Source organism: Rutilus rutilus (assembly GCF_951802725.1).
Source record: "Rutilus rutilus genome assembly, chromosome: 11".
Lineage (NCBI taxonomy): Eukaryota > Metazoa > Chordata > Actinopteri > Cypriniformes > Leuciscidae > Rutilus > Rutilus rutilus.
The window spans coordinates 27,695,108-27,713,235 of NC_140216.1; the positions used below are offsets into that span (position 1 = coordinate 27,695,108).

Here is an 18,128-nt window from a genome sequence, read left to right on the forward strand (position 1 = left end):
TGCTAGATAAGATAAACTAACAATACCTTTTTTAGTCTTTATTACCTTAAAGATTCCAATAATAGAAAATAGTATTTTTCAATGTACAAAATAATTGGATTAGAAACAAGGCAAACACACTATATTACAGAAATATAAAGTCCTCTGATATCCTGCTGGACAGCGCAATCTCATCAGATTTCAGTCAAAATGAAGTATTCCAATCCCATATATATATATATATATATATATATATATATATATATATATTTTTTTTTTTTAATAAAAGTATTGGTTAAAATTTCACTATGAAGCGTTTGGCCCTCTAGCGGTTAAAAAAAATTGCATTTTGGTAATGCTTCGGCTCTGCATGACTGTGCGGATGAATATGACCCTTCACAATAGATAATGCATTACAATGAACTCTAAGAGAGCTACAAATCATGGCAATTAATCTGTTCAATAAAACATCTGTTGACTCATAAAAAGCCATCTCTGCATCACTTTTACAACATTTCAAATCTCTCAGTTCTCGCGATCTCCGAAAAGCCAAGCCAATGCTGATTCTTGTTTTATTACGAGCATACCCTCCTCTGTTCTGTGGTTTTTTTGTAAACGTGTGATTCTCTGGAGGTTCGAGATTAAGAGGCTCCATATCACTTTCTCGGTTGTTGTAACAACTAACCTTTGCCACTCCTACGCTGCACATTCACATGGGGAGTCTGCCTTAACGCTTCTCATTTACTTTGAAAGAGTGACGTCATGCGTTGCCGAACCGAATTCTTCACTGTGTTGCATTTACACCAAAGAGTATAGAAGTACCAAGAGGCGAAACTCCGTTGCAGTTTTGACAACAGCCACTAGGTGGCACTTCGGTAGCGCGGCCGCCATTTTGGACTGAACCAACGGCTTTACCGTTAGCAAAGAGTATAGAAGTACCTCTACTTACTTACTCTTCTATACTCTTTGTTTACACTGGTGTTGCTCGTGGCAGAAATTAAAAACTTTTCAACTTTTCAAGCGCCAACGCAGGCGTCAGCCAATCAGATCGTCTATGCAAATACCCAAGCGCAGATGTTAGCCAATTGCAGTCATGCAGCACCGAAAATGTGATTGGCTGTTGTCACTATGACGGTTGCGTCAGCACCAAGCTTCAGACACGCCTTCCGTCAACCGTTGACACCATAGCATAGACTGTAAAAAAATAGGTTGACACCTACGCCCCGTGTGAATGACGTGCTACACCAAGTATAGTATGCACAGTATACAATAGCTACAGTAGCTGGAGCAACTTTTCTCTATTTATGGATATGACAAGTCACACAGGCGAGTGATGCATACATGCAATTTGCATCGAAAACTGTTTGGTCTAAAATACATACACATAATAAGCTTACCATAGTGAATCAGGGTAAGACAAAAACACATTTTGGAAGAAGGAATAATGATGTATTTACTCTATTTAAATTGTGTTCATTTTGAACAAAAAAGTTAGGTACATAGAGTGCCTTTAACTGCAAAATATCAGTTTTAATTTCTACGTACGTTTTTTTTTAAACTTTTTTTCACTGTACAAGTATTTATTTACCAGACATTTATTCCTAAATAAAGAATAACGTTAATTGTTAGTTCATGATACCAAATACAATTCAGTCTTACCAAGGAAAATAATTTATTTTACTTTTATTGTTATTATACTAAGCTCAGGTATTTTCTATGCCCTACATGGACATATAGGAAATTTTGTATTTTTCCTTAATGCATTACTTAGTTTGTTTATTAGCATGTTTTCTTCATGGGAACCTTTGACTGGTGCCCACAATGTACCTGTAGGTAAATTCAGGTTTTAGTATTGTTGAGGGGTCCCTGACCCCATCCATACACAATTTTACATTCGGTCATATCCTTGTAATTATGCTCAGTAATGGCCCATATACTCCTATGCTTTTAAGTCATTAAGATGAGCTGGTCTGTTTTTCTGCTTCAATCTGTGTCTTATATTCTCTCATCCTGTCTCATATCCACTTTCTCTGAATTCAGCGGGATCCATTATTGCCTCTCTCGAAGCACACTAACAAAAGCAGCATTAGTATATTTAGAAACATAAGCCCTCAAAGAAAATACACTGTTTGGTTGCTCTCTCTCTCTCTCTCTCTCTCTCTCTCTAATCTAATCGCACACTTTTTTTCTCTTCCCAGTTTGAAGCTTTACACTTTATCATCTGAAGGTGGGTTTTGTGCATTTGTGTATCAATATATATGTTGCTTTTAATTTTGAAAAACAGCAATCCTTTTTATACTGCATGTCACTCTGTATTTTAATCCTCTGATGCGTGAATTAAATCATTTAACCTTTTTTAACTTTATTTTAATAATTTTTGTACTTCAACTTATTTCAGCTAGCTGCCAATGCAACTTTTCTTATTGTGGTTTTCTGTTTTCAGTTTTCCATCTAATATTTATATTGATGAGTTTTAGTTTTACAGTAGTTAACAACAACAAAAACACTGTTCCCAATACCTTTCCCACAAAATGGTGTCATTTGAGTTTCATATAGTTCTACTGCAATTGTAAATAATAAATATTCCAGAAATTCATCATCACTTCCATCAACCACAACGGCATAAATTTATTCAAAAACACCAACAAAGATAATCCAAACACGGAGCAGGAACAAAATCCAAACAAGGAACGGGAACAAGAATCAGACAGGGAGCGAGAAAGCAACAGCTTTACAGACAAGCAAAGACAATGAACAACAACAGACTACTGAAACACAGGGGTATATATGCAGGATAACAAGGGGCAACTGAGGAACAGGTGAGGGCAATGAATTACTATGGCTACAAAAGGGTAACTATGGCAACAAACAAGGCAGCAGTGGAAACAAAAGCAAACAGGAGTTGTGACACTATAACACTATGCACTACACACTATGCACTTATACTCTATGTACTTAGTCACTATGTCATTTTCTGTGTAGTGTGTGACTTTTGTTTAGGTTATTTTGTCATTCAACATTGGAGTCTGACCCTCCGCTACATAATTAAAGTTGCAACAGTCAAGTGCATGAAGTGCACATTCCAACATTCCACACTTCGTTTTTTCCTTTAATTTAGTGCATAATCTGGGCATTTAAAGGGGTGGTTGATTATGATTTCACTTTTTTAACTTTAGTTAGTGTGTAATGTTGCTGTTTGAGCATAAACAACATCTGCAAAGTTACAACGCTCAAAGTTCAAGCAAAGGGAGATGTTTTCTTTTACAGAAATCGCTTTTACTACAACAAACAGCTGGTAGGGACTACTTTTTCTGGTAGGGAGCTTCTTCATGGGTTAGTGACATCACTAACCCTAAAATTTACATAAACCCCGCCCCCGGGACTGCGATTTATAGATTATCAGGACTAACACACGAGCTGTTGTAGCTCCGACCTCTGTGCCGGGAGCAGCAGCTCATTTGCATTTAAAGAGACACACACGAAAACGGCACGTTTTTTCTCACCCTCAAAAAGTGACAATTTTAAATTTACTTTATTTTAAACAAAAATATATGTGGGGTATTTTGAGATAAAACTTCACATAAACACTGTTGGGACATCAGAGACTTATTTTACATCTTGTGAAAAGGGCATTATAGGACCCCTTTAAAGTGCACTTTTTCTTTTTGGATTTTTTAAGTGTGAACACACTATTCATACTTAAAAACGTCATAGAATAGTGATTAAGTACGCGAATTGGGACGCATCTAGGAACGAAGCACATGAAGTGAAACACTGTAACAACGGGAACAAATAATTAAATTCAACATAAGAGTCTTTAAAAAAAAAAAAAGGGGAAACAAGGTGTCAGAGAAGTCCACTGAAGGTGAGTTGAATTGAACCCATGTGAAGTTTATTACAAAATCAAAAGTGAACCCCCTAACATATAACAGGAAAATTCCATTAATTTATGTATGAACAAGAATACCACTTACTAAAGGGACTTTTCAATAGATACATTCTGCATCCCAATTCACCTACTTATATTATGCCCTAAAAGTATGTACTTGTGCATGTATGTTTTTGTGAAGAAAAAGTACATACTTTTGAGTGTGTAGAAGAAGAGTAGGCAAGCTTTGGGACATACCACGTCATAATTACGTCTTTAATGGGCCACTCTGTCGTTTAGTTAGCATCCTGTCACAGTTTAAACTGCCCTGTCAATCATCTTGTCAGTTAAAATTCTCCACATTCAATTTAATTTAATTTCCTACCGTTTCGGAGAGAAATATAGTAGCACATTGATCTGCCAGTCGTGGATCTTTCATGTGGAGAACTCTCCTCATGTGTTTGCAATTTGCATAATGATGCATTTAAAAGTTAATGACCAAACGCATTAGAAAAGTTCACAATGCTGTTGCAGATGAAATATAATGTGGATAACATAGAATAAATACATTTTCGTAAGGTTAGATACTAGGGGTGTAACGATACCCTCATGTCACGATTCAATACATATCACGATACTGAACTCACAATACGATATTATTGCGATACTGCCAAGACATATGCATAGCTGATATTAAAAACTGGATGACTAGTAATTTCCTACTACTTAATTCTGAAAAAACAGAGATTCTAATTATTGGACAAAAAACTTCCTCACGTAATAATCTAGAGTACTGTCTAACACTTGATGGCTGCTCTGTCAAGTCTTTGTCGTCGGTTAGGAACCTGGGTGTGCTCTTTGATACCAATCTTTAATTTGAAAGTCACGTGTCTAGTATCTGTAAAACCGCATTGTTCCATCTTAAAAAATATATCTAAATTACGTCATATGCTCTCATTGACAAATGTGGAACAATTAGTTCATGCGTTCATGACCTCAAGGCTAGATTATTGTAATGCTATTATGGGTGTCTGCCCTGCACGCTTAATAAACAAATTACAGTTGGTCCAAAACGCAGCAGCTCGAGTTCTTACCAGAACCAGGAAGTATGACCATATTAGTCCGGTTCTGTCAGCACTGTATTGGCTCCCTATTAAACATCGTATACATTTTAAAATATTGCTGATTACTTACAAAGCACTAAATGGTTTAGCTCCGCAGTACTTGAGGGAGCTCTTAACGCATTATAATCCTTCACGTCTATTGCGATCTCAAAATTCCGGCCAGTTGATAATACCTAGAATATCAAAATCGACTGCTGGCGGTAGATCCTTTTCCTATTTAGCACCAAAACTTTGGAACAGTCTTCCTAACATTGTCCGGCAAGCAGACACACTCTGTCAGTTCAAAGCTAGACTAAAAACACATCTCTTTGACCTAGCATACACATAACACATTATAGACTTCTATAATTCAATGTTAGGCTGCATCGATTAGGTCAGCCGGAATCGGGAACACTTCCCATAAATCCTGATGTACTCGTTACATCATAAGAAGAATGGTGTCTACACTAATATTAGTCTCTGTTTATCCCGAGGTTTACCGCAGTCCGCCAGACAAGTAGGCCAGACAAGGCCAGACAAGTAGTTTGTTGAGGGTTGGTTTGTAGGGAAGGACTACACGCCTGCGCATACCTATAGACTGAACTCGTAATACACATGTGCACGCCATCAACGTTCTCACAGGTTCGCGTTTTTCAAATTTGCGCAGAGAGAACTTAAGAGTTTTCTGTTAAAACGGTGTCATGTTAGCGGCCCCTAAGTTAATAACTAATGATCGTTGTGACAGAAGTGAATCAATCAAAACTAACTTTAGCTGGACAATAATTTTATTCTAGAGCTGCTATAAAGGCAAAACAATCTCTGTTACTTTAATTTCCTATGATCACTGTAAAGCCGCTTTGGAACAATCTACATTGTTAAAAGCGATATATATAAATGAACTTGACTTGACATATGATAAAAGGTTAACAAAAAATTTACTGTTAATTAAAGTGCTAAATTTGGTATTACATTGGGGTGGAAATGAATAGGTTTGGACTTGGTGCTGGTAACCCAATGCACAGGACAATAGAGACACCAGAACAAAAAATGTCATGATTCTGAAGCTGAAAATACAGAATTATAAGACATTTAGCATTATCAGGACCCACAAATATTCCCCCATTGCATTATTATACATTTTATTCAACATTATATATAGTAGTGTAACTACTGACACTAAAACTCTGAAAACGTAAATTTTTTCCTCACACAGTAATTTTTATTTTGGGTGAACTATCCACGATACATATAGTCACTACCCTAGATACATGTTGCATTTTTGTATTGCGATATATTGTGGCACCCCTATTAGAAACTGATAATGAATCACTCAAACCCCTTTATCTAAACCTCTCTACTTAACCGTCAGATGTACACATCCGCCATGTTTGTAGTTTTTTTATTATCCGTGTTTGTAGTTCTAATCGAATATTAGCCGTAAGAGTGTCCACGGATGTGCACTCCGGATTCTAACCGGAAAAAGTAGACCATCCGGGAATCGTTGGAATACTGATTTCAACACACTACGATTTGGGACACACTAATTCTCATTTTGAATACTATTTAGGACAGATAGTATGCAAATTGTGGAACAGTGATAGTGTTTGTAGCTGCAGGAAATGAGCATGTGTACCTTCCTTTCCTAACAGGAAGTCCAGGAAGTGGTATGTGTAGGCCACTCCTGAGTGGGTCTCCACTTGTGCTCTTCTGAGGGTGGATAAAATCTTTCCCGGAGCTTCATCTGACCCTCTGGGTTTCGGCAACTTACAGCCCATGTCTGCGCACGTGGAGAAAAACAAAGACAGAGAGAGAAAATGAGATAGATGAATATGGATAATTTGTCTGAAATATTCATGTATTCATAACTACTTTATTGATTTAACTGATTGCCTTGGCAGCAGTCCCTAATTGTCATGCTAATTAAGTCAGATTGACACTGAAATAGGAACCGAGCACGTGCAAAACAGGGGAGAGGGCATATCGGCATGTCTTTAAACATAACCACAAACATTCAGATACACGCACGCGTGCACAAGCAAAGATTCGTCACACGGTAACATAACATGAAGTCTAATTGGAAAGCTAATCAACCTTCAAGCATCAACCTTTAACACAAACACGCGTTCGCTGTATCAAGCACAATGCCCCCTTCAAAACGCACACACTGTCTCCTTGGCTACTAGAAGCAGCAATCAGATAACGCTTCATATTTGATCTGTGACTACACAACCAATCAAACAGTGGAATGTGTGGCCGATGAATTAGCGTGTGGCTAATGCTAATAAGTGTCACATCTAGAACGCGCTAACTTAATGTGACAGCAAAGGCATGCCACGTGGGCCCCGGCCTCCAGCGCTAACACACACCATCAGGTACGGGTAGTTAGCTGCCAGCACTTCCAGGTCAGTGTTTGATGAGCCAGAACAGGTGAAACCGAGAGGAACCGGACAAGCCCAGTGGCCGTGACAACAAGCATTAACTGCGCAATGATGATGGGATGGGGAGCAATGGATGAATGATTTTGGGGATCAGGAACAGGGTGATCATTTGAGAGATGTGTATATGAGTAGACCAGGATAGACACTTAAAAACAGTACTGTGCCTTACCATGGTACAGCAACAGAATCAGAATACCATGGTATTTTGATACCATAGTACTGTACTGTATGATTATTGTATTCAGTGGTATGTACTGATAGGTATTTGTAAGAATATGATGGCATTACCATTGTTGTAATGTCCAAAAGACCATAGTATTACTTATTATGGTACTATGTCCAAATACTATGGCACTAGAAATGAGATAAAGAGATTGAGATCCATAAAATAATGACACAACAATAAGTATAAAAACAAATATACAGCGTGAATGAATGAATTTTTTTTTTTTTTTTATGTCTTATGTTCACCAAGGCAGCATTTATTTGATCAAAAACAGTAGTATTGTGAAATATTGTCACTATGCTGATCTGGTGCTCAAGAAATATTCCTTAGTATTATTATTAATGTGGAAAACAGGTGTGCTGCTTAATATTATTGTTGAAAACAAGAACTTTGATGAATAGAAAGTTCAAAAGGACAGCACTGATTTGAAATAGAAATCTATTGTAACATCATAAATGCTACTGTCACTTTGATAAATTGAATGCGTCATTGCAGAATAAAAAGTATAAAATTCTTAAATAAAATAAATAAATAACCAAATACTAAGAAAAGTTTCGATTTTTTGTTGTTTGAACATATTTTAATGCTAATATTGTTTTATTTTACAGAATTTTAAGTCATCTTGATGCCCCCTTAGAATTTTTTTGAGGACCCCTAGTGGGTCCCGGCTATGTTACCAAAATAGTATATGGGAGGTTCCAAGCTGCGAAAACAGCACTGACTTCCAGAAATCAATGAAAAACATAATAAGGTGGAAAACGTAAGCTGGAATCTCTGCTCTGATGTAGAGCTTTATATTTACAGAGCATCTCTAAGTGGTTCTTTGTAATTTTAGGAGCTCTCTCACTTTGAATTTCCTTTGTTCTTTTAGAATAGATTTTTTGATCGCCTCAGGTGTGATTGTGGCTGGTTATCTGCTCAAGTCAAATACTTCTGTAATCTGTTTTATCTCTGTTTTATCTCTTTTATTCCACAAAATGGTGGACTACAGTCTTCAAGTGAACAACTGAAATGATTTGAAACAATACGCTACTTTCAATATTAGTCATTCAGAAGAAATGAATGAGTAATTTATATTTAAACAGAGAATATACACAGGAAGGTGCTAACATAATGGTCCGAGTCGTTACCTCAAACATTATAGGTTTAAATTGCAAGTAGGAGTGAATCACAAAGATTTACTGAGACAATTTGCTTTTATTATGAATCCGACAGCTGGAATATAAATGACTAATTCATGGGAGATACATGGACCTTCACACCTGTGCTGAGTGAAGTTAATACTGGCAGTCAAGCATCCGGTTCCACTCATTTCCCTTCACTAGCCTGACAATCACATCATTACTGATGCTAATCGCTCGGCAACAGACCGACAGATCATCAGTTTGCTCACAGTTACTGAGACAACATTTGGAGAGCTAGACTATTAGAGCAGAAAAAGAAACCACAGATTCTTAATCTCAGCTGAATTTGCAATACCATCAAGGGAGCAGCAAACGCAAGCTTTGACATAAACACAAATGCTGCTATGAGCACATAAGCCTCAGTGAGGGGATAGTTGCTCCCTCATCGAGCACAAAAATGACAGCACAGCAATGTGAGCATGATACTTAGCCCTTTCCATTTGGGATATATCGGTACCATTATATGGAAGCTTGTTTATATCGTTTAGACGTTTATATCTCGCAGTTCGAACTTTAAAACTCACAATTGCGAGTTTATATTTAGCAATTCTGACGTTCTTGAATTGTAAGATAAAAAGTTGCAAGTACCTTTTTAATTGCAAGGTCATGTCTCACAAATCCGACTATTTCTTACAATTGTTAGTTTGTATAAAAATTCTGACTTTTTCACAATTTGAAGTTTATAACTTAGACTTAAACTTATAACGTAGTTGTGAGTTTATCGACCCTGTTTTAACGATTTAAGCACATGGTCTAAAGCGCACTGTGCAAGTGCACTTAAGGCGTGTCCGAATCCACTTTTGCTAGTTTAACGATTGGAAAAAATGGTCAGCGCGCGCGGTGCATGGTCTAAAAGGTCCCTATTCTCTTAATGAGTAATGGGTGTGTTTTGGGCATAATGTACAATAAACCAATCAGAGTCTCATCTCCCATTCCCTTTAAAAGCCAGTTGCGCTAGCGCCATGGCGGATTCGCTATTTACATTGCGGAATTTTCAAGCGAAAAGACTGAATGCTTCTCTAGTGAGGAAACGGATCAGCTCGTGCATGAGGTTAAAGTGTGCAAGCAGACCATCTACGGGACAAGCCGGATCCCACCATATCTTTATGTACACAATAATAATCTCCTTTTATTTTTAATATTTGGCATGTTGGTGTGCTGCTATACCTATAGGCGCATATTACTAATGCGCCCTTTAAATAAAAAAATACTGATAAAATAATAAATGCCATTGACTTCAGACCAGTTTTTTGTTGGTCAATGGCGCAGTCTATTTCATTTGCCTCAAAACAGCAACGTGCCAACAATGCGCCTGAACACACCTTGTTTTCAGACCAGCACGGCCATGGGCGAACATATGGGCGCAAAAGCATTTGCTATTTAAACAATGTGGCGCAGGACGTGAAAATGATAACTGCGACGGGCTGAAACTAGCAAAAAACACTTGCGTCGCGCCTGGCGCCCCATTGCACCGTGTGTAAGACAGGGCCTTTCATCTCACAATTCAGAGAAAATAAGTCAGTTAAACTCCCAACTGTAAGAAATAAAGTCAATTAAGTCAGTTATGAGATATAAACTCACAATTTATATCTCAGTATTAGGGTTTTTATATATTTATATATTAGTATATTATATTAAATACATTACATTAAATTATATATTAGTCTTAAATACATTAAATGCACATTATGTTCATATACAGGATATGAGGATACAACCAGACTTGGTGATTCTCTTCAGCACAAAGGTGCATACACAGTTTCATGCTCTACATCACAACCACACTACACACTTCCCACACTACACACTTCCTGCAGAACACACACGAAGATATTCACACACACAATAATCTCTCACTGTGATAAGCGTGAGGAGGGGAGCGGAAGAAAAAGGAAAAAGAAAGATGAAGAGCTAAATTTAGGCAAGATGATAGGGAAGGATAATAAGTTGAGAGCACACATCGAATTGTGGTGGTGGTGGTGGCGGGGGGGGGGGGGGGGCCTCTGGTAACCAACGGAGACGGGAGATTGTCAATATGATGCAATAAAGAAAAGCCTGATTTACTTTCCTAATGTCTTGCTCTGACAAAGGATCTTAATACAATCCTGTATATCTGAACAATAGAGTATAATAAAATAGTGTAAAAACTATGTGAAAATAACAGAAATTTTACTATCTTATCATATTGATGCGATATGTCAACAGAAAAAAAAGTACATAGTACAAAAGTACTATAGTTTGCCAAGGAATCTTGTTTTTTGTACATATAGAAAGATAGTAATTCATCAAAATACTATGGTCATAATTAAGTACCATGGTATATGCAGTGGTGTCCAAAAGCCCGAGACCACATTGAAAACTGGGATTCTGAATATAATTTATACCTGTAAATAAACATTTTAGAATTTTTTATTATAAAAAAAAAAGAAGAAATGTTATGACTTGAAATGAGTACAAATATTTAGGACTCTGCACTATTTTTAGATCACTATATATATATATATATTTTTTTTTTTTCATAAATATAATATATATAATTTAAAAAAAAAAAATTTAATCACTAAAAAAGATTGATGGTAGAATATAAATTGTAATGAAAAATATTGTATTACATCAGAGACATTTTCACTAGTGGTCTCAGACTCACTGTAGCAAAGTACCACATTTTACCATTTGATACATCACTGTACCATAAACTTTTGTATGGTACCATACAAATTTTATCATTTAAAACTGTTTAAATCTGAAACTGTTTCTGTATTCGGTTGTGACATGCAATCATCAGGGAGTAAATGTATGTATGTGAGAAAGTTTGTGTGGGAGATGTTTGTAGGACTTTGTAGGTTGCTATCGCAGAAGCAGGCTGGCATGGCTGAATATGAAAGTTGATGATAGCACATTCCCCTCACATTTCACAGGTTCGTAATCATCTCTTACTTCATTCCTCTCGCTTCCAATCTCTCACCCTTGCTATATTTCTCTCTCTCTCTCTCTGAGTTTGACTGCTTAGGCTGTCACTCATATCAGCCTCGGAGCCCCACTGTGAGTGTGTGAGAAATACTAACCGAAGGTCATCTTCTTCTGGCAGTCAGTCATCTCACGTGATACCATCATGTGTGAATGAACAATATGTTCCTGTTATGAGCAGTTTTTTTTTTTTTTCACTTATACTCGAGGTTGAATCTGAATTCTCACATATTCTTAGTACATACAATACAAAGATATATTTCAGTATAAAGCACCAATGAATGTGCATTTCATAATTTTGCATTAAGAAATATGCAAGTATTGGTGAAGCACTATTTAATAAATTCCTGCTGTGTGAAGCACCTGCGGCTCTGCATATACTAATATTAGGAAAGATCCAGAAGTTTAATTTAGATCATTTCAGTCTGAGTGGCACATTTTAGTGCAGATTGTATTGTGAACATAATGTAGCTACTCTTTCTAAAAGGCTATTTAAGTATAGGGGCTGAGGAAAACTACTGTATATTGCAGGCAGCACCAATTTTCTTTTCACATGCAAAGACAGCATTTTAAAGTCTTAAAGACAAAGGAGCGAAAAAGTCCACAACAGTTCAAAAAACATTTTTCCTCCGTGGTCTATTTACAATTAAAATGTTAGTCATAGTCACAGAAAACTGTCAATTTAATTGTAAAGATCATAGGGAAAATTGTCACAATAAACTAAATTCGGACTATTATATGAGCAAAGAATGTGACTAACGCTATAAGTAGGCCACATTAAAATTGAAAATAAACTTTCAAAACTGCTTTAGGTTTTGTGACAAAACGCCAAACACTACATATAATGTTATATAGTAGTTATATGTAGAATTATACAAAACCATTCATGCAAATGGAAATGTTTTTTTATATATAGTTTGAATTGAATGGAAGTGTGAAAGTCTTTGATATTTTTGCTGTTCTCTTGCACATACACACGGGTTTCAAAATAGAAGTGAGCTTGAACTTTAAAGTGCCTCACATACAAGCTCAAATAAAAGCATTGAAGTTTGCATTTATTACAAGTATAGCGAGAGCATGGGAATAAAGAAGAGAGGGATGAATCAGCAGAGAAGAAACCAGTGACTTACGGGTAGAATCAGAAAGTTAACAGAGTTAGATTAGGGTTCAGTGAGAGAAAGAAACTACACAATCATTAAAAGAGTGAACATACCTGCTGCTGTTCTTTGATAATGCCTCTCTCGATTTGTGTCTCCTCTGCCGTTTATTTCTCCCTTAATTAGGCTATCTTTCGCTTCTCTCTCGTTTCTTTTAGCTTTCTGTCGGTTTGTCAACTCTCATGCCGTCGCGCGCGTGTGAATGGAAGCAGGTGAGCAGATGATGAGCTCAGTTCATTCCTGCCTCACTCAATACAGTGTGCTTACTAACGTCTCCTCCTCCTCCCCTCCCTGAGAATGAAAGGGGAATGATGCCCTCCACTGTTTCCAAATAGCTCTCCTTGTCTCTCGTTTCACCTTCAACATCGTACAGTCAAACGGGGAAGAAAAAAACAAACCAAACAGTATCCACTAGAACCACACCAAAAGAGAGAGAAAAAAATGTTGATTCCAAAGTTCAATGTTATCCAAGGAATCTCTGGATCTGCTTCCTCATTAAATACAACCCTAAAACCACAAATTAAAACGGCTCTATAGCGCCACCAATAATCCACTTTATGCGCTTTAAAAAATATATTTTTTATTTCAAGTTTTAGTTTATATATATTCCGTTGTATGGCAAAATAATCCTAATAAAACATTACGTTTTTTGAATTGATCATATATTGTACATTCCTACAGTACATGCAGATTCATATTCAAGACAATGAGCATAACATTGCTCATTATGATTCAGACAGTCCATGACAGAATTAAACTTATTCTACAACCAGAAACGTGAGTTTTTTATTTTAGTTGCAAACAGTATTAAAGCGAGTACATGTCAATGATCAAGAACTTGCCAGGTCGAAGTAGAGTACCAGATGAATCTGAATTACACAGTGATACCATGGTCATTGAACCAGGTTTTGGTTCTTTTGGCAGTGTGGACAGGTGCAAATCCTGCTGGAAAATGAAGGAAGCATGAAGTGCTCTGAAAATGTCCTGGTAGACGGCTGCGTTGACTCTGGATTTAATAAAGCACAGTGGACCAAAGTCCTCTTTTCTGATGAGAGCAAATTTTGCATCTCATTTGGAAACCAAGGTCCCAGAGTCTGGAGGAAGAATGGAGAGGCACACAATCCAAGATGCTTGAAGTCCAGTGTGAAGTTTCCAGTCTGTGTTGGTTTGGGGAGCCATGTCATCGGCTGGTGTTGGTCCACTGTGCTGTCCACTCAACGCAGCCGTCTACCAGGACATTTTCAGAGCACTTCATGCTTCCTTCAGCAGACAAGCTTTATGGAGATGCTGACTTCATTTTCCAGCAGGATTTGCACCTGCCCACACTGCCAAAATAACCAAAACCTGGTTCAATGACCATGGTATCACTGTGTAATTACTGTGTGATTTCATGTAATATTCCAATTTTTTGAAATCCTGTTTTCGTGGGTTTTATGAGCTGGAAGCCCAAATTATGTACAAATAAACAACTAAATACTCGAAATCGTTTAAGTTGTGGGCCCTGAATCTATAATCTATGGAAGTTTAACATTTTGAATGGAATTATGGAAATAAACTTTTTTCCATGATATTCTAATTTTTTGTAAAGGGTCTGTATATATCAATTTTAAAGCATATTCATTTGTATAAGAAGCATTTAATATCTAATTTGAATCAGCAGAGACCAATTCATAACAAAGTCTGTCCAACACAGTGAGACCAACACAGTATAACACCTTCCACAGAATCAAACATCAAGATTCTCCAAACATTTAATCTTAAGAGTCATTATAAAATAATGATTCAGTAACAGCAATACCCCCCCCCCCCCATTCTTTATTTTACAAATATGGTGCCTATTGCAGTAAAAAAAAAAAAAGCAACTTTAATAAACGCGAGGCAAAAATAAGTTAATTCAATTGTATTTTTTTTTTATTAATAACAAAAACAGCAAAACCATACAATGCCAACATCAAAATCCAAAACATATATACATGGCAAACCCAGAGCACAATGATTAGAAGCAGCTCTCAGACTATAGCACAATAGAAACCACAACTCCCATGAGGCCATGGGAACTGAGGAAATAAACCTGAAATGTCAATACAAGTCAGTCAGAGTTCGCTTTAAAAAAAGTGATGAATCTGCTACAGCTATTAAATCAGCCCCCCATAAAAAAAAAAAAAACAAGTGTTGTAACAATAGGTATAAAATGACAGTGCTTTGTGTTCAAAATTACCCATAAATCTTTGCAAACTTTAAAAAACAAAACTCCAATTAACAAAGGGAACTGGTGCGAAATAGTGCTGGAAAAATAGAAAAAGGCAGCCTGACTGTGTTCACACAGTGATATCAATATTCCGTTATCGCTTTAATTTAAAACAAGTCAACCGTCCCGTGACCTGCTGTGACTTACAGGGCTGAGAATAAAATTTTATTGTAATTTCTGAATTAATGCAATGATTTTATTTACACCTTTTAACCGCACTAACAAGAAAGAAAACCAGCATCAAGGGAAAAAGTTAATGGAAGTACAGTGATAACTACTGATGAATGAAAGTAGTTGTTTCGTAGAGTAAAAAAAGGGGAAGGGGAGCCACTGTTCCCTGGTGCTCAATTACCAAATAGAGAAAATCTGAACTTGTGCCCTGAATGTGAAAACCCCAAAACAAAACTATTTTAACAGTGAACACTCGCCAGCTTGAATCAGTAAACAAATGAACATTGGTTTAAAATAACACAGAACATGTCAGAACAGCTACCTAAATGCATACGGTGCATCACCAACAGTGAGTCAAATTTTAAAATAAGCAAACATAAATAAAATATAAATATGTATTTGTGAGCTTAAAAGTGTCTTTAAAGTTAGTTGGCCATGAAGAAAAAAGAAAAACAGACAATACAAATAAATGGGTGGAATAGGCTAAAGCGAACAAAGCTTGTCAAATGTTTCAGTGAGTGGATGTGAGGCCTTAGATTACAGTATGACCATATGATCATATCAATGTTGTCCCCTCAAAATACACCTCCACATCGCACCCAGGATGACCCTATCTGCAACTGTTTGAAAACAGACAATGAAGTGCACTGCTTGATTCTCCATTAAGTTGTTCTCCTCTGCTTCTATGGGAGTCTACCCTAAGAAAAAGAAACAGTGACTCGTTAAAAGTGACTCAAGAGAACCTGTATCTTCATCTTAGGTGCACAAAAACGTACCAAAAAAAAAGGAGTGAAGGTTTAGCTACAGAAGGGTCAGCAAAGTCTGGACTCCACAATCCACATAGTTCTGAAAGACAAAGTCACACATTCACTCTTCTTATATTAATGAGCCTTTCAATGTTGGCCCACTTTATTTCCCTGCAGGTGTTTGCAGTTTTTATACCCAGTCAGCACTGCCATCTAAAGGCTAACCACAGCACAACAATCAAATATAATGTTCATTAACTATTGGCTAGTGCACTGTATGGTATGACACATTGCATACATATAGAAGCACTTTCTTATCACAACATTGCACTGCTTATCCTTCATCTACATTTATAAGTTGTCTTATTTAATACGGTTCAATGAATGAAAAGCAAGATAAGTTAGGAATTTACAGACATTGTAGATTCACTAGACTTTCAAACGCAACCCAATTTTGATACTATGTTTTGATTTAGCTTGCCAGTGTTTATTGATACACTGCACTGACAGCTTTTCAAGTATTATTAAAACGCAGGAGGCAGCGGTTTCAGACTAGCTTACGCACACTCTTCTCAAATTAATTTACAGGGCAAAGCAATGTGGCTAATATCTCTGTTCGGTTATATCCTAAGCAATTACATTACCGCATCAATTCAAATTAAGTTTCATACGAGCTACAACAAATATTGGTGCATCTCCAAAATAAAAGAAAAAAAATTACTACAATATTACTCATTTGATATGGATGAAAGCATCTGTAAAATTAATAAATGAAAAAAGTTTTAGAATGGACCCAGAAAAAGTGAACTGAAGCTCCTCAATTGACCGCAAAAGTTTTTTATGTGCTTTAAAAAAAAAAAATGCACCGGGTGTTTCCATCCAGTGTTTATGTGATATCCAAAAATGTGCATTAAAATGTTAGATGGAAATAGCTAATGTTGAGCACTGTTGAGCAGCTTTATATTTGTGTGAAAACTTCTACTTTTTTTAGGATCCTTTGATGAATAGAAAGTTTAAAAGAACAGCAATTATTTGAAATAGAAATCTCTTGTAACAGTGTCTTTACTTTCACTTTAGATCAATTTGATTTAAAAATATTTATTTGAGATACAATAACAACAATCCAGTTCAACCTCTTATGCTCAATTCCTCATTTACCAACCCCCCAAAAATGGAAGTGGAGCTGACCTGGTTGACAAGCCTCGTCCTCTGCTCTCCACACCACTGTGGCAGGGGATACTAATAAATACACACAAAAACAAAAACAATGGTTGACTTTCTCAGAGGTTTTTTTTTTTTTTTACCTGAAAAAGATAACATGTAAAGAGTTTACACAATATATCAAAGTATGTTTTTCTGAGTGATGAAAGCAATGTGACCATATGTTTGCATGTACCTGGTAGGCATACGTGGTCTGTGCGTAGTTCATGGGCACTGGTGGGACCATAAATCCTGGAGGACTGGAGTAAGAATAAGGCTATAAAGAAAGACACAGGGAAAACATTTTAGGAATCTTAGGATTGTGCAAAATATTTAGGAAGCACAATGTTTAAAAGGCCCATTCACACCAAGATAAGATAACTATAAAGACAACTATAATGATAAGTACATTAGTCCACTCCAATGCACAATATTGTTCCATTTATAAGCGAGTGCTGCAGTTGTGTTGTCTGTCACTTAAAATGCTTGAGCTCTTCAAAGCGGGGTGGATTTCCTCAATATTTCAGAAGTCAATATTTGGAGCTGGAACTAAATATAGTTGTGAAAGTGATCAACAATATTGTTCCTCTGTGCCATTATCATTATAGCTGTGGTGTGAACTCTGCTATAGACCTTAGGTTAGATGCCAATGCGGTTGAAAAAACGAGGCTGTGAGGGATAATAATTAATGTATTATTTATACAGTGAGTTCTATGTAGTGTTTTATTTTTATATTTGTTAATTTAGAATTAGAAAAGAATCATTTCATTTGTATATTATGTTATGTATATGTAATGTGAATCTTTGTTTTTCTTTGTTATTAAAAAAATAAGAAAGATTT

The 18,128-nt window shown here is 36.5% G+C and overlaps 2 protein-coding genes across 6 annotated transcripts in view; both read right to left on the reverse strand.

Moving 5' to 3' along the window:
• rftn1a (raftlin, lipid raft linker 1a) overlaps positions 1 to 13,040 on the reverse strand; it is a gene marked incomplete at its 3' end in the record, with an annotated part of 26,904 nt that extends 13,864 nt beyond the window's left edge. The window contains exons 1-2 of the mRNA XM_084424182.1: positions 12,979 to 13,040; positions 6,584 to 6,727 (exon numbers count right to left, since the gene is read on the reverse strand). Of these exons, the coding sequence (XP_084280308.1) occupies positions 6,584 to 6,725 (142 nt within the window). The 5' untranslated portion in view covers positions 6,726 to 6,727; positions 12,979 to 13,040. The remainder of the gene's footprint in view (positions 1 to 6,583; positions 6,728 to 12,978) is intronic.
• Positions 13,041 to 14,806: 1,766 nt separating this feature from the next.
• dazl (deleted in azoospermia-like) overlaps positions 14,807 to 18,128 on the reverse strand; it is a 72,862-nt gene continuing 69,540 nt past the window's right edge. For 3 of the 5 annotated variants that reach the window (XM_084422531.1, XM_084422528.1, XM_084422530.1), the window contains exons 7-10: positions 17,484 to 17,564; positions 17,276 to 17,326; positions 16,118 to 16,187; positions 14,809 to 16,039 (exon numbers count right to left, since the gene is read on the reverse strand). In XM_084422531.1, coding sequence (XP_084278657.1) covers positions 16,143 to 16,187; positions 17,276 to 17,326; positions 17,484 to 17,564 — 177 coding nt within the window. In that variant the 3' untranslated portion in view covers positions 14,809 to 16,039; positions 16,118 to 16,142. Of the gene's footprint in view, positions 16,040 to 16,117; positions 16,188 to 17,275; positions 17,327 to 17,483; positions 17,565 to 18,128 lie in introns of all 5 variants that reach the window. The other 2 variants (XM_084422529.1, XM_084422532.1) reach the window with 2 other exon arrangements.